General features: G+C 37.6%; 1 protein-coding gene and 1 non-coding gene across 3 annotated transcripts; both read left to right on the forward strand.

The window, feature by feature from the left end:
• The first annotated feature begins 1,413 nt into the window (after positions 1–1,413).
• On the forward strand, positions 1,414–4,366 carry LOC130954511 (uncharacterized). 2 transcript variants are annotated; one of them, XM_057881261.1, is made up of 2 exons: positions 1,414–1,725; positions 2,288–4,366. In XM_057881261.1, exon 2 carries the CDS (start codon positions 2,350–2,352, stop codon positions 3,952–3,954), a length of 1,605 nt encoding a protein of 534 aa, XP_057737244.1. In that variant the 5' UTR covers positions 1,414–1,725; positions 2,288–2,349; the 3' UTR covers positions 3,955–4,366. The 2 variants fall into 2 exon arrangements, with proteins under 2 accessions (XP_057737244.1, XP_057737243.1); XM_057881260.1 differs by having other exon boundaries at positions 2,209–4,364.
• An 8,226-nt stretch (positions 4,367–12,592) lies between these two features.
• On the forward strand, positions 12,593–12,700 carry LOC130959001 (small nucleolar RNA R71). The gene has a single exon (XR_009078099.1). It is a non-coding gene; the product is annotated as a small nucleolar RNA R71 (small nucleolar RNA).
• The last annotated feature ends 4,660 nt before the right edge of the window (positions 12,701–17,360 follow it).

Here is a 17,360-nt window from a genome sequence, read left to right on the forward strand (position 1 = left end):
CCGTAAAGGTCGGCTACGAACCCGAGTTAAATACTTGAACCCAAGCCTTAAAAGGATCTTGGGCTCAAGTAGGGGCACTGTTCATACCCTGGCCCAATGTTAAGGGCCCAGGTCCAACCGAAAGGCCTGATCCAATAGATTAAGCCTAGCAAAGCACCGACCTCTACTTAAGAAGTCGGTGTCAACCACGACTTAGTATGAAGAAGTCGGTTATGAGATTAGCTGGCAGATAACACTCATTCAAATGAGTAACCGCCCCGAAAATCTCTCTAACCACTTCATAAAGCCATATCTTAACCTCCCCAAGATAATGGGACGGTTAACACCCTAAAGATACGGCACTACACCAACGGTGGTTATTGGCTCACCACTATAAGTACACTGACGCCTATCAGGTATTTCTAAACCCAATACTCTCTAGACCTGCTCACACCCTTGCTAACTTAAGCATCGGAGTGTCTTTGCAGGTACCACCCCCATTCACTTACGAGCGCAAGTCGGACGGAGCCTCCCAAGTTGCAGATACGTCCGGGGTTCTCCTCCTTCATACGCTTGGGCCATCAAACGTCATCCGTTGTATTTATCTCCGGTTACCCACCGTAACAAATAGTACCCAAAGAAAAAAAAGTTCAGCATAGTAATAGCTAGTGTAACTGATGAGTGATGAATATGATTTGGCTAAGAGATCAGCCAATTAAGCAAGCTATTAAAGAGTTAATGAGCCATCACATTCTCTTGCCTTGCTTTGAGAAAAACAACTACGTGTCCTTTGAACATTAAAAAGGAAGGAATCTCTGTATCTCTATACCATATAACATATGTACCTTATAATTCTCCTTATTATTATTATTATTATTATTATTATTATTATTATAACAAACATAGGAAATTGCATTCATTTTCAGGAAAACTGGGTATTGTAGGTCCTTCCTTAATCGGACAAGCAAAGGGTGAACTGAAATGGAAATATCCCAAAAATAGAAAAACAACATAATAGGAAATGGAGAAAATCTAGGATATTGTAGTATTGAGATGAATAAAATTGTGTTACAACTTAAAATTTACAAGAGCCTTACAAGTTACAAGGTTAATGGAATGAGAAATTTGTCGAGGACAGTAATTTTTAATATTTTGAGTAATTAGTATAAAAATTAAATTATTTTTAATTAATAAAATTTATTAATTTATGTATTTAAATTTTAAAAAATAAATAAAAATTATAATAATTTATGTGTATAAATTTTAATAAATATAAATATAAATTATATATTTTTTATATATAAAATTTTATAAATATAAATTATAACTAATTAAATAATAATATTTATTGACTATATAAGATTGTTATAGTAAAATTTTTCAATAAAATAAATGAAGTCCTCACACAAGTCGCAACAACATCATCATCATCATCATCTCATTCTTCTCTTTTTCTTTTTCTTTTCTCTCTTTTGAGGAAGGTGGCAACCGGTGACCACCAGCACTCACTTTTTGACAATGTTGAACAACCAAAATCCCAAAACCAATCTCCTTTCTTCAATTTTCTTTTGTTTTTTCTGTTGTCACGTCAAATTTGATTATTCTCTTCTTTCCTACCTTTCATTACTTAGAATTTTGATTCCGTTCTTCCTTTCGGGAACTTTTTCCTAACTTATGTAGCCATCCATGGCGGAATCTCTTGCATCCAACGCATTCTTCATTTTGCATTGCCGCGTCGGCGATTAGGTATGTCTGTCTAACTCACTTTCCATGAACTCCTTCATCTCCATTTCTTTGTTTTGTTATTATTTTCTTAATTTTAATTTTTATCATATTATTCTGTTATTTGGCATAATTTAGTTTCCAGGTTTATATGATGATGCCTCTCATGCAATTTTATTCTTGAGATGGGGGGTTTGAGATTTTTTTTTTTTTTAATTGTTCTGTGAGATGAATTGGTTGGTAACTATTGGAATTTGGGTTTTTTCACTTTTCAGTAGTTTCTAGCTCCTAGTTTATAAATTATAAGTCATTAATTTTGATAAGTAATAAGTTTATAAAGTAATCAGTTTATAATTGTTGCATGAGGAATGCATTCAGGGCCTTCATTTTTAATTTGCTTGGGACTTGGATAATAAATACCACTTTGCTTGTTGCCTTTGAGTTGATCATAGGGAATTTGTTATTGATTGGAAATCTGAAAACAGATTGTTATTTATGTCTCTGCAGTAACTGTTTTGTACCTTTAACATATTGATGATGGTGTTTGGTTGCGAAAGCTCATAGTTTTCTATCGCAATGGTTTTAGTTGATAATAACGGGATTGGGAACACCGGGAATAATGAAATTGCGGAATCTAGTGGGAGTAAAATGGAGTTTGCTTCAGTTGATCTTGCAACTTCACAACAGACAATTCCGAACAGTGAAAATCCTCAGGGAAAGTTCGAAGGGACTGTCTCTAGTTCCCTTTCATGCTGGATCAAGTCTCTAAAATTTGGTTCTGCATCTGCCAAATTAAAACGGCTCACTTCCGATAGAGATCAGATTTCACAATCTGTACCTGCTCCTAGTTCTCATGGCACGAGATCACGATTCAGTAACATGTTTGGTCAGAAACTCGGTTGGGGTTCGGTCAAGAAGGTGTGCATGGAATGGATTAGAAATCCAATGAATATGGCCCTTTTCTTTTGGACAGCCTGTGTTGCTGTCTCGGGAGCAGTTCTGTTCCTTGTGATGACAGGCATGTTGAATAATGTGTTGACAAGAAAATCTCAGAGAAATGCATGGTTTGAAGTAAACAATCAAATACTCAATGCACTTTTTACGCTTATGTGTTTGTACCAACATCCGAAGCGGTTCTACCACCTTTTTCTTTTGTGTAGATGGAGGCCGAACGACATCTCTAGGTTGCGAAAGATATACTGCAAAAATGGGACTTATAAGCCGAATGAGTGGGTGCACATGATGGTAGTGGTCATTCTCCTTCATGTGAATTGTTTTTCTCAATATGCACTCTGTGGTCTAAACTTGGGGTATAAAAGGTCTGAGAGGCCTGTCATAGGAGTTGGAATATGTGTATCTTTTTCAATTGCTACGCCAGCAATTGCAGGTTTGTACATCATTCTTAGCCCACTTGGGAAGGACTATGATTGCGAGATTGATGAAGAAGCACAGATTCAAACTACATTTTCTCAAAGGCAAGAGCAATTGAGAGAGAAAGCACATGAGAAAATATATTCATTTGCATCCAAGGATCAAGAAAAGATTATTGAAGATAGACCAAAGTGGAGTGGAGGAATTTTTGACATTTGGGACGATATTTCTCTAGCATATCTCTCACTTTTTTGCACTTTCTGTGTCTTTGGGTGGAATATGGAGAGACTTGGATTCGGAAACATGTATGTTCATATTGCCACTTTTATTCTGTTTTGCATTGCACCTTTCTGGATTTTCACATTGGCTGCTGTTAATATTGATGATGACAAAGTTAGACAAGGTCTTGTGGCCATTGGAATCATCCTTTGTTTTTTGGGTTTACTGTATGGTGGATTTTGGAGGATCCGAATGAGAAAGAGGTTCAATTTGCCTGCCTATAAATTCTGTTTTGGTAAACCTTCAGTTTCCGATTGCACTCTTTGGTTTTGTTGTTGGTGGTGCACCCTAGCTCAAGAATTGCGAACTGCAAATAGCTATGATCTTGTTGTAGACGATGAATTCTGCAGGAAAGAAGTTGATACCGACCAACCATCGGCAATTTTGCCCTTGGTTTGTGAAGATGTAGCATCAACCAAATCCGGCACGAGTTCTCCTAAGGGTAGTAACAACTCTTCTCATCTTATGATAGAAACATCTAGACCTCTTAGTTCAAATAACGCCTCAAATGAATATTACAGTTCGAGTAGGTCTCTATCCCTTGTAGAAAATGTAATAATGAATCCACCAACTCAATCAATAATTGAAAGGGAAGCTCCTTAGTCCCTAAGAATGGTAAAAAAAGGGGTGGGGGAATGATTATTCTTTGCTTGCTACTTGTAGTTGACATCATTTGTGGAGTTCTAATTTTCTGCAAATGTTTGGGGCTAAACTGCTAATCCCACCGGAAACCATGGTTTTGTTCTCAAGTTACATATGTCATCCATTTCCCTTAGGATGTAAATTTTTAGTTAAATCTGTCACATTTTCCATTTAATTTTGAGTAGACATTTCTGAGTGACTATGGAGTCCTTTTTTTACCTTTTTTTTTTTGTTTCTTCTCTTCAAGAAAATTATATCAAATGAAATACATAATAAGGATTGATTGTCATGTTTGAATTTTCATATGATTAATTGTTATAACTTCTTTGGTGAACTAATATACAATGTATAATTCTGTTTCACTTCAGCTCCTCAAGTAACCCTAGCTTCTCCATTGAGCCACACTTTTAATTCATAGATTTTTAGATTTTTTTAGATTGTTCAATACACACTCGATCCATATAAAAGGTAGAATAGACAAAATAATATCCTATGGTTGGTTAAACATTTTCCCTTGCCATTGCCATCAAGGAACAATAAGTAACCCCCCACAGAATATTAACCACATATCCTCGACATGAAATAAACATGCAAAACAAAACATTTTCACCACTTTACATTCCAACCCAGCTACACATGCCTCTCCTATGATCACCAAGCTTTTATATCTCGAGAAATACTAGATGACCACCAGAATTTATTGTTTTTTACTATCACTTTTAACCATCAATCTAATTTCTTTAATCTAGTGATCCAACAACATATTTTAATTCACACTTTTAAACATTAATAACTAAGTGATGGTAAAAAATAATAAATTTTGATGGCTCTTTAGCATTTCTCTTTATATCCCTTTTCCATGCCTTAACCCTCTCCCATGCCATATTCTTCTTGTTCCCAACGGACCCAGAGGCTGTTATTAGTCATTGCCATTTGTTTCCGATTTTCCCTCTCTTTGAACTCATTGGCGCCAGTGTTTAAAAAAATGGCAATGGCGGCGCCAGTGTTTAAAAAAAATGGCAATGGCGGCGCCATGGCATTTATGGCGTGGCGGATTTTGGCCTCGCCGGCATAAGGAGGTCGCCGCAATGTGGTTTTCACGGCAGCCGCAATTGCGGTGGCGCCATGGCGGAATGCCATACATATGGCGGAAATACCGGGTTTCTACGGATTTTTTAAAAAAATCTAAGGGTAATTGAGTAAATTAGACGATCCTAAGTGATACCACTAACCCTAATTATTCAAAAACTCCCTCTCTGTTCTTTGCGCCTCTTCTTCACGTGAAAACTCTTCTCCCTCTCTGTTCTCTGTGCATCTTGTCATTGTCGATTGTCAATGCCGCCCGTCGTCGGTCGCCACTGATCGTCACCGCCCTCATCACCACAGTTGTTCCTTGCTGCCGCTGCGAACCACCGTTCCTCTTTCTCTGGTTCGTAGTTTCTTGCATATTATTTTTTTTCGTTCAGTTCATTCTCCCTCTCTTCTTCCAAATTTCTCCTTTTTTTTTGTTTAGTTCACTATATATACTTCCAAACAATCCCCTGATTCTAATGCACCTGCCCCTGATTAATGAGACAATGGCTTTTGTCTTTCTTTTAAGTTTTTAATTTTTAGTTTTTATGTTCTATGTCTTATGTTTATTTGCTAAATTTGCTACTATATTTGTTCATTTTGCTGCATTAATTAGTTGTCTTATGACTAGAAAAATAATTATATAAATTAGATTTTATAGTTTATTATATTTATATATGCATTTTTTAGATAATCCGTCATTTTCCGTAATGCCCTCTATCATAATTTTTTGGCGGATTTTGGCTCACTGCCATAAGCCGTCATCCGCAATAAAAAACTATGATTGGCGCTCCCATACATCAAGCATATGATTCGGAGTATTTTAATCATACTATATGTGTTGTTCCTTAGAAACCTTAACTCCCAAAGATGTTTTTTTATTACCTTTAAACCACTCAACAATATTCAATAAAAAATTGCAACGTCTTTTCCAGACCATCAAGCACAGCCTCACCCTTTGATTTTTCTAATACCACCTCACCCATATAACAACACCACCCTCTCCACCTTTTACTTTTGTTAAGTATTCACCCACAGCGTGCTTTTTTATTATGGAATTATATATAACACATAACCACTATATCCATTTACTCTCATATTCTATTTGAGTTGGTCTTACATGCCCACCTCTCTTCATCCTCTCCAATATACGTGTCATTTAGGGATGGTGATGGTAAATGTAGCGACCCTCAATTTTAAAAATATAAATATAAATAAATTATAATTTATTTTATAAAATTAAAATTCCTTATTTTTAAAAAATTATTTTTATTATTAATAATTGAACTAATTTTTATAATAATTTGAATTTAATCAAATCTATATTATTATTATTATTATTATTATTATTATTATTATTATTATAAACATTGGATATAATTTTTATGAGTATTATATGAGTATTATATGTATTATAAGTTTATATAATTTTACTCCCTAGTATTATAAATTTACTGTTGTTATTATATTCATTACGTTATTATTATTATTATTATTATTATTATTATTATTATTATTATTATTAATCATAAAGCATGAAAGTAAAAGGCGATTTATATTTTGCATTAAGTTACATATATATTATTATTATCATTATATATTGGACTGTGTGCATATATATATATCATAAGGCTTATATAATAATAAAGAAAGCCAAGGCGGTGGCTTATAGGCTTCCTTAAGCCACACACACACATATATTGTGTGAATATCGTAAGAGAACGATGAAAAAAAAAAAAAAAGAAGAGCGTAGCCGAGAGAGAAAAAAAAAGAACTTAAACCCCACCAAATTTCTGGCTTTGATTTTTTGTAATCCGTAACTCCAATCAAAAATCTAATCCGATAAAGGTATTTGTATCCTCTTCCTCTACACGTTAGCACCACTTTTGATCGGTAGAAGTTGACGGTGACGTAACTCCTCTACTCTTTGAGTTTGGCCAACGAAAGATTTAGGAGGCACAGACGATTCTGGACGTTTTCTTCTTCGATAGCTCGGTCAGAAAGTTTCTCCAGAGCTTTGAATATTTTGATTCCGAACGAAGGTATGGTTTTGGTTTCTCGTAGTTAATGTTTAATGTCACGTGAAAACATAGGCTAGAAGACCCTAAGATAGGAGTGAAATGAATGAATAATTGATGGATTGTGTATATGGTATAAAATGTGAGGTTTAGCTGTTGTCAATAATTTGCTGTTGAAGTTGGTCGGTTTGAAAAAAGATTTAATATTGGTATTTGTTTGATTATGAAATAATTTGTTACTGGAAATGATTTGAGTGACTGAGAGGTGTTTGGTTTGATAATTGGGACCCTTGAAGGGTGGCAGAAATTTGAGTCTTAGAGGAGATATTGCCAAAGTTTCTTTAAGAATTGGAGTTTTGATTGGAGGTAATATTTTAAAAGGGAAAGAGATTATTATGTGGCTTGTGTATTTGAGACTATTTGTTGACCCTCTGTCGCAAGATGTGACCGGGCACTTTAACTCCCCGGATTCCCCCATGGGCATGCATATAAATATGAATATTGAATATTATTTGAGCTTGGAGTTTAACTCCATGGAATATGGTGCACGAAATTGTGATCACTACAACTTCGCACAACTAACCAGCAAGTGCACTGGGTCGTCCAAGTAATACCTTACGTGAGTAAGGGTCGATCCCACGGAGATTGTTGGTATGAAGCAAGCTATGGTCATCTTGTAAATCTCAGTCAGGCAGACTCAAATGGGTATAGTGATAAACGAATAAAGCAATAAGATAAAGATAGAGATACTTATGTATATCATTGGTGTAAGAGCTTCAGACAAGCGTATGAAGATGCCTTCCCTTCCGTCTCTCTGCTTTCCTACTGCCTTCATCCAATCCTTCTTACTCCTTTCCATGGCAAGCTCGTGTAGGGTTTCACCGTTGTCAATGGCTACCTCCCATCCTCGCAGTGAAAGCTAATGCACGCACTCTGTCACAGTACTGCCAATCACCGGTTTGGTTCCCTCCCCTACCGGAATAGAATCCCTCTTTTGCGTCTGTCACTAACGCCCAGTAGGTTACAGGTTTGAAGCACGTCACAGTCATTCAATCATTGAATCCTACTCAGAATACCACAGACAAGGTTTAGACCTTCCGGATTCTCTTGAATGCCGCCATCAGGTCCTGCCTATACCACGAAGATTCCGATTAAAGAATCCAAGAGATATTCACTAAGCCTCATATGCTTGTAGAACAAGAGTGGTTGTCAGTCACCTTGTTCATAGGTGAGAATGATGATGAGTGTCAATCATCACCTTCATCAAGTTTGAAGAACAAGTGATATCTTGGAACAAGAACAGCGGAGTTGAATGGAAGAACAATAGTAATTGCATTAATACTCGAGGTACAGCAGAGCTCCACACCTTAATCTATGGTGTGTAGAAACTCCACCGTTGAAAATACATAAGTACAAAAGTGATCATTGGTTTCGGCCCCAGAGAGGGAACCAGAAGAACCAAGATCTGATCTAAGAACTAGATGTCCAAAAGATGAAAATACAATAGTGAAAGGTCCTATTTATAAGAAACTAGTAGCCTAAGGTTTACAGAGATGAGTAAATGACATAAAAATCCACTTCCGGGCCCACTTGGTGTGTGCTTGGGCTGAGCAATGAAGCATTTTCGTGTAGAGACTCTCCTTGGAGTTAAACGCCAGCTTTTATGCCAGTTTGGGCGTTTAACTCCCATTTAGGTGCCAGTTCCGGCGTTTAACGCTGGAATTTCTTGAGGTGACTTTGAACGCCGGTTTGGGCCATCAAATCTTGGGCAAAGTATAGACTATCATATATTGCTGGAAAGCCCAGGATGTCTACTTTCCAACGCCGTTGAGAGCGCGCCAATTGGGCTTCTGTAACTCCAGAAAATCCACTTCGAGTGCAGGGAGGTCAGAATCCAACAGCATCTGCAGTCCTTTTGAGTCTCTGGATCAGATTTTTGCTCAGATCCCTCAATTTCAGCCAGAAAATACCTGAAATCACAGAAAAACACACAAAATCATAGTAAAGTCCAGAAAAGTGAATTTTAACTAAAAACTAATAAAAATATAATAAAAACTCAACTAAAACTACCAAAAACATACTAAAAACAATGCCAAAAAGCGTACAAATTATCCGCTCATCACAACACCAAACTTAAATTGTTGCTTGTCCTCAAGCAACTGAAAATCAAATAAGATAAAAAGAAGAGAATATACTATAGACTCCAAATTATCAATGAAACTAAGCTCCAAATTAGATGAGCGGGACTAGTAGCTTTTTGCCTCCGAACAGTTTTGGCATCTCACTTTATCCTTTGAAATTCAGAATGATTGGCTTCTTTAGGAACTCCGAATCCAGATAGTGTTATTGATTCTCCTAGTTAAGTATGATGATTCTTGAACACAGCTACTTATTGAGTCTTGGCCGTGGCCCAAAGCACTCTGTCTTCCAGTATTACCACCGGATACATACATGCCACAGACACATAATTGGGTGAACCTTTTCAGATTGTGACTCAGCTTTGCTAGAGTCCCCAATTAGAGGTGTCCAGGGTTCTTAAGCACACTCTTATTGCCTTGGATCACAACTTTATTCCTTTCTTTTTCTTTCTTTTTCTCTTTCTCCCTTTTTTTTCGTTTTTTTTTCCTTCTTTTTCTCTCTTTTTTTTTTGTATTCACTGCTTTTTCTTGCTTCAAGAATCATTTTTATGATTTTTCAGATCCTCAGTAACATGTCTCCTTTTTCATCATTCTTTCAAGAGCCAACAATTTTAACATTCATGAACCACAAATTCAAAAGACATATGCACTGTTTAAGCATACATTCAGAAAACAACAAGTATTGTCACCACATCAAACTAATTAAGCTAGTTTTAAAGATGAATTTGAAATCCTGTACTTCTTGTTCTTTTGTGATAAAAACAGTTTTCATTTAAGAAAGGTGATGGATTCATATTCATAGCTTTAAGGCATAGACACTAAGATACTAATGATCATAAGACACAAACATGGATAAACATAAAGCATAATTTTTGAAAAACAGAAAAATAAAGAACAAGGAGATTAAAGAACGGGTCCACCTTAGTGATGGCGGCTCTTTCTTTCTCTTGAAGATCCTATGGAGTGCTTGAGCTCCTCAATGTCTCTTCCTTGTCTTTGTTGCTCCTCTCTCATGATCCTTTGATCTTCTCCAATTTCATGGAGGAGGATGGCATGTTCTTGGTGCTCCACCCTTAGTTGTCCCATGTTGGAACTTAATTTTCCTAGGGAGGTGTTAATTTGCTCCCAGTAGTCTTGTGGAGGAAAGTGCATCCCTTGAGGTATCTCAGGGATTTCTTGATGAGAGGGGTCTCTTGTTTGCTCCATCTTCTTCTTAGTGATGGGCTTGAGGTCATGCCTTCTCAGTTGAACCGGCTTTGGATGCCATAAATGGTTATGGAAAAACAAAAAGCAATGCTTTTACCACACCAAACTTAAAAGGTTTGCTCGTCCTCGAGCAAAAGAAGAAAGAAGAGAGTAGAAGAAGAAGAAATGGAGGAGATGGATGTGAGTGGTGAAGAGGCATTGAGGTGATTGGTGAATGGGTGAAGAAGAGGAGAGGGTGGTGGGGTTGGTAGGGATCCTGTGGGGTCCACAGATCCTTAGGTGTCAAGGAAAAGTCATCCCTGCACCAAATAGCATCAAAATCCACGTTTTGAGCCAATTCTGGCGTTAAACGCCGGGCTGGTGCCCATTTCTGGCGTTTAACGCCAGGTTCTTGCCCTTTTCTGGCGTTTAACGCCAGTCTGGTGCCCCTTTCTGGCGTTAAACGCCCAGAATGGTGCCAGACTGGGCGTTAAACGCCCAACTGCTAGGTTTACTGGCGTTTGAACGCCAGCAACATCTTCCTCCAGGGTGTGCTATTTTTCTTCCTGTTTTTCATTTTGTTTTTGCTTTTTCAATGGATTTTGTGACTTCTTATGATCATCAACCTACAAAAAACATAAAATAACAAAAGAAACTATATAAATTATAATCATTGGGTTGCCTCCCAACAAGCGCTTTTTTTAATGTCAGTAGCTTGACAGAGGACTCTCATGGAGCCTCACAGATACTCAGAGCAATGTTGGAACCTCCCAACACCAAACTTAGAGTTTGAATGTGGGGGTTCAACACCAAACTTAGAGTTTGGTTGTGGCCTCCCAACACCAAACTTAGAGTTTGACTGTGGGGGCTCTTCTTGACTCTGATTTGAGAGAAGCTCTTCATGCTTCATCTCTATGGTGACAGAGGGGTATCTTTGAGCCTTAAACACAAAGGATTCTTCATTCACTTGAATGATCAGTTCACCTCCATCAACATCAATCACAGCCTTTGCTGTGGCTAGGAAAGGTCTGCCAAGGATGATGTTTTCATCCATGCACTTCCCAGTCTCTAGGACTATGAAATCAGTAGGGATGTAATGGTCTTCAATCTTAACCAAAACATTCTCTATAAGTCCATGAGCTTGTTTTCTTGAGTTGTCTGCCATCTCTAGTGAGATTTTGGCAGCTTGTACCTCAAAGATCCTTAGCTTCTCCATTACTGAGAGAGGCATGAGGTTCACACTTGACCCTAAGTCACACAGAGCCTTCTTGAAGGTCATGGTGCCTATGGTACAAGGTATGGAAAACTTCCCAGGATCTTGTTTCTTTTGAGGTAATTTCTACCTAGACAAGTCATCCAGTTCTTTGGTGAGCAAAGGAAGTTCATCCTCCCAAGTCTCATTTCCAAATAACTTGTCATTTAGCTTCATGATTGCTCCAAGGTATTTAGCAACTTGCTCTTCAGTGACATACTCATCCTCTTCAGAGGGAGAATACTCATCAGAGCTCATGAAAGGCAGAAGTAAGTCCAATGGAATCTCTATGGTCTCATTTTGAGCCTCAGATTCTCATGGTTCCTCATTGGGGAACTCAGAGGAGATTGGTGCACGCCCATTGAGGTCTTCCTCAGTGGCGTCCACCTCCTCTCTTTCCTCTCCATATTCGGCCATGTTTATGGCTTTGCACTCTCCTTTTGGATTTTCTTCTGTATTACTTGGGAGAGTACTAGGAGGGAGTTCAGTAACTTTCTTGCTTAGCTGACCCACTTGTCCTTCCAAATTTCTGATGGAGGACCTTGTTTCATTCATGAAACTTTGAGTGGTTTTGATTAGATCAGAGACCATTGTTGCTAAGTCAGAGGGGTTCTGCTTAGAATTCTCTGTCTGTTGCTGAGAAGATGATGGAAAAGGCTTGTTATTGCTAAACCTGTTCCTTCCACCATTATTGTTATTGAAACCTTGTTGAGGTCTCTCTTGATTCTTCCATGAGAAATTTGGGTGATTTCTCCATGAAGAATTATAGGTGTTTCCATAGGGTTTTCCTAGGTAATTCACCTCTTCCATTGAAGGGTCTTCAGGATCATAAGCTTCTTCTTCAGATGAAGAGATCCTCCAGCAGAGCTATCCAAAGACATCTTGGATAGTTCAGAGAGACCATCATAGAAAATACCTATGATGCTCCATTCAGAAAGCATGTCTGAGGGACATTTTCTGATTAATTGTTTGTATCTTTCCCAAGCTTCATAGAGGGATTCTCCATCCTTTTGTCTGAAGGTTTGGACTTCCACTCTAAGCTTACTCAATTTTTGAGGTGGAAAGAACTTTGCCAAGAAGGCATTGACTAGCTTTTCCCAAGAGTCTAGGCTTTCTTTAGGTTGTGAGTCCAACCATGTCCTAGCTCTGTCTTTTACAACAAAAGGGAATAGCATCAGTCTGTAGACCTCAGGGTCAACCCCATTAGTCTTGACTGTGTCACAGATTTGCAAGAACTCAGCTAAAAACTGATGAGGATCTTCCAATGGAAGTCCATGGAACTTGCAATTCTGTTGCATTAGAGAAACTAATTGAGGCTTAAGCTCAAAGTTGTTTGCTCTAATGGCAGGGATAGTGATGCTTCTCCCATAGAAGTTGGGAGTAGGTGCAGTAAAGTCACCCAGCACCTTCCTTGCATTGTTGGCATTGTTGTTGTTTTCGGCTGCCATGGGTTCTTCTTCCTTGAAGAATTCGGTCAGGTCCTCTAAAGAGAATTGTGCTTTGGCTTCTCTTAGCTTTCTCTTCAACGTCCTTTCAGGTTCAGGGTCAGCTTCAACAAGAATGCCTTTGTCTTTGTTCCTGCTCATATGAAAGAGAAGAGAACAAGAAAATATGGAATCCTCTATGTCACAGTATAGAGATTCCTTGAGGTGTCAGAGGAAAAGAAAAGTAGAAGACAGAAGTAGAAAATTCGAACTTATCAAAGAAGATGGAGTTCGAATTTTGCATTAAGGGATAGTGTTAGTCCATAAACAGAAGGATGTGAGAAGAAGGGAAGTAATTTTCGAAAATTAAGTAAAAGATTTTAAAAAACATTTTGAAAAATACTAATTAATTTTCGAAAATAAGAGTGGGAAAGAATTCAATTGATTTTTGAAAAAGATTTTGAAATTAGAAGCCAAAAAGATTTGATTGAAAACTATTTTGAAAAAGATGTGGTTAAGAAGATATGATTGGTTTTAAAAAGATGTGATTGAGAAGATATGATTTGAAAATAATTTTAAAAAGATATGATTTGAAAACAATTTGAAAAGATATGATTTTAAAAAAATTAATGACTTGCCTAACAAGAAAAGATATGATTCAAACATAAAACCTTCCTCAACAGAAAAGGCAAAAAATGTTCAATCAAATCATTAATTGTTAGTAAGTATCTTTGAAAAAGGAAAGAAATTGATTTTGAAAACATTTGATTGAAAAGATATGATTTGAAAAAGATTTGATTTTGAAAAGCTTTGAAAACTTGAAAAAAAATTGATTTTGAAAACAAAATCTTCCCCCTTTGCCATCCTGGCGTTAAACGCCCAGAATGGTGCACATTCTGGTGTTTAACGCCCAAACCTATACCTTTTTGGGCGTTAAACGCCCAGCCAGGCACCCTGGCTGGCGTTTAAACGCCAGTCTGTCTTCTTCACTGGGCATTTTTGAATGCCCAGCTTTTTCTGTGTGATTCCTCTGCAGTATGTTCTGAATCTTCAATTCTCTGTATTATTGACTTGGAAAGACACAAATTAAAAATATTTTTGGATTTTTAATAATAAGGAATAATCAAAATGCAAATAAAATCAAATAACAATGCATGCAAGACACCAAACTTAGCAGTTTGTATACTACTGATATTAACAAAATGAGAATGCATATGAGAAACAACAAAACACTCAAGTCAATAGAATTCAAAGATCAAAACAAGGAAATCATCAAGAACAACTTGAAGATTAGTGAAGACACATGCATAAATTCGAAAAATGCAAGAAAAACAGAAACATGCAATTGACACCAAACTTAAGATGAGACTCTAGACTCAAACAGAAAATATTTTTGGATTTTATGATTTTGTAATTTTTTTGTGCTTTTTTCGAAAATTATATGGAAGAGAAAATAAAGGTATCAAAATTCTTAATGAGAATTCCAGGAATCATGCAATGTTAGTCTAAAGCTTTAGTCTAAAGGAATTAGACATAGCTAGCTAAGCTTCAGCAAGACATTGCATTCAAGAGCTAAATTGATGATGATCAATCAGCTTTGGTGATGATAAGAACATCACCTTGAAACACTAGAATTCATTCTCAAGAACTCTGAAAAAAAAATACCTAATCTAAGCAACAAGATGAACCGTCAGTTGTCCATACACAAGAACAATCCCCGGCAACGGCGCCAAAAACTTGGTGCACGAAATTGTGATCACTACAACTTCGCACAACTAACCAGCAAGTGCACTGGGTCGTCCAAGTAATACCTTACGTGAGTAAGGGTCGATCCCACGGAGATTGTTGGTATGAAGCAAGCTATGGTCATCTTGTAAATCTCAGTCAGGCAGACTCAAATGGGTATAGTGATAAACGAATAAAGCAATAAGATAAAGATAGAGATACTTATGTATATCATTGGTGTAAGAGCTTCAGACAAGCGTATGAAGATGCCTTCCCTTCCGTCTCTCTGCTTTCCTACTGCCTTCATCCAATCCTTCTTACTCCTTTCCATGGCAAGCTCGTGTAGGGTTTCACCGTTGTCAATGGCTACCTCCCATCCTCGCAGTGAAAGCTAATGCACGCACTCTGTCACAATACTGCCAATCACCGGTTTGGTTCCCTCCCCTACCGGAATAGAATCCCTCTTTTGCGTCTGTCACTAACGCCCAGTAGGTTACAGGTTTGAAGCACGTCACAGTCATTCAATCATTGAATCCTACTCAGAATACCACAGACAAGGTTTAGACCTTCCGGATTCTCTTGAATGCCGCCATCAGGTCCTGCCTATACCACGAAGATTCCGATTAAAGAATCCAAGAGATATTCACTAAGCCTCATATGCTTGTAGAACAAGAGTGGTTGTCAGTCACCTTGTTCATAGGTGAGAATGATGATGAGTGTCAATCATCACCTTCATCAAGTTTGAAGAACAAGTGATATCTTGGAACAAGAACAAGCGGAGTTGAATGGAAGAACAATAGTAATTGCATTAATACTCGAGGTACAGCAGAGCTCCACACCTTAATCTATGGTGTGTAGAAACTCCACCGTTGAAAATACATAAGTACAAAAGTGATCATTGGTTTCGGCCCCAGAGAGGGAACCAGAAGAACCAAGATCTGATCTAAGAACTAGATGTCCAAAACATGAAAATACAATAGTGAAAGGTCCTATTTATAAGAAACTAGTAGCCTAAGGTTTACAGAGATGAGTAAATGACATAAAAATCCACTTCCGGGCCCACTTGGTGTGTGCTTGGGCTGAGCAATGAAGCATTTTCGTGTAGAGACTCTCCTTGGAGTTAAACGCCAGCTTTTATGCCAGTTTGGGCGTTTAACTCCCATTTAGGTGCCAGTTCCGGCGTTTAACGCTGGAATTTCTTGAGGTGACTTTGAACGCCGGTTTGGGCCATCAAATCTTGGGCAAAGTATAGACTATCATATATTGCTGGAAAGCCCAGGATGTCTACTTTCCAACGCCGTTGAGAGCGCGCCAATTGGGCTTCTGTAGCTCCAGAAAATCCACTTCGAGTGCAGGGAGGTCAGAATCCAATAGCATCTGCAGTCCTTTTGAGTCTCTGGATCAGATTTTTGCTCAGATCCCTCAATTTCAGCCAGAAAATACCTGAAATCACAGAAAAACACACAAACTCATAGTAAAGTCCAGAAAAGTGAATTTTAACTAAAAACTAATAAAAATATAGTAAAAACTCAACTAAAACTACCAAAAACATACTAAAAACAATGCCAAAAAGCGTACAAATTATCCGCTCATCAGAATACTATACTATTGAGCTTGGAGTGTGACTCCATGGAATATTATATTTGAGCTTGGAGTTTGACTCCATGGAATATTATTGAGCTTAGGGATGCGCGCACAGAGGGACTGTCCAATGGTTAACTACCAGGACTTGTCGGGTTGGCTGTATAACCGACAGATGAGACTCATCAGCCATAGGACAGGCATACATCATATGCATTTGTTTGTTTGCTTGAGTGTGCATTGTTTTGGTTTGCTTAGCTGTTTAATTCTGCTTATCCGCTACTTGTTCTACTTGCTGTAAATGCTTCTCTATCTGTGTTTTCCTTACTTGAACTGTATGTGTATGTTTTCTGAGAAATCCCTCTTGACGGAGGTGTGAGGGGAGAGGGTTGTTCCACCAGTGATTCGGAGGATTGGAGGCGACAGAAAATGATGTATTAAGTTAAAGTTACATTCAGAACTAGAATACGTTAGATAACTTACCTAACATTTGGTTTAGTTTATTTTATTTAAGGATGATTTTGAGTGTCGGAGTTCTAAGAATGCCTCTGACTTTTCCGAGACCTTTTATATTAACTATGCGGGCACCTTTACCATACTGAGAACCTCCGGTTCTCATTCCATACTATGTTGTTGTTTTTCAGATGCAGGTCGAAAGGTATCTCATTAGGCGTCTGGACACCTGAAGCGAAGTGGTTACTGGTTATTTTGGTGTGTAGTGATGTATATACACGTACTTAGCTTTCTCTCTACATAACTCATACTTTTTGATCCTCCTAGAGGTTTATGGAGAGGCAGGGTTTTGTTTATGTACATTTTGGGTTTTGGATATATATATATATATATATATATATATATATATATATATGTTCTCCAGCCACCATTGACTTCGCGGACTGAGTGAAGAGCTTGTTATTTTGTACCTTTGGCTTTCTATTCATACTTTTATTATCTTACGTTTGATAGTTATAGT

Source organism: Arachis stenosperma, chromosome 10, assembly GCF_014773155.1.
Source record: "Arachis stenosperma cultivar V10309 chromosome 10, arast.V10309.gnm1.PFL2, whole genome shotgun sequence".
Classification (NCBI taxonomy): Eukaryota; Viridiplantae; Streptophyta; class Magnoliopsida; order Fabales; family Fabaceae; genus Arachis; species Arachis stenosperma.

Bases quoted from the DNA above. Each gene is read 5' to 3' on its own strand.
- LOC130954511 (XM_057881260.1), top strand. From the start codon at position 2,278: ATGGTTTTAGTTGATAATAACGGGATTGGGAACACCGGGAATAATGAA.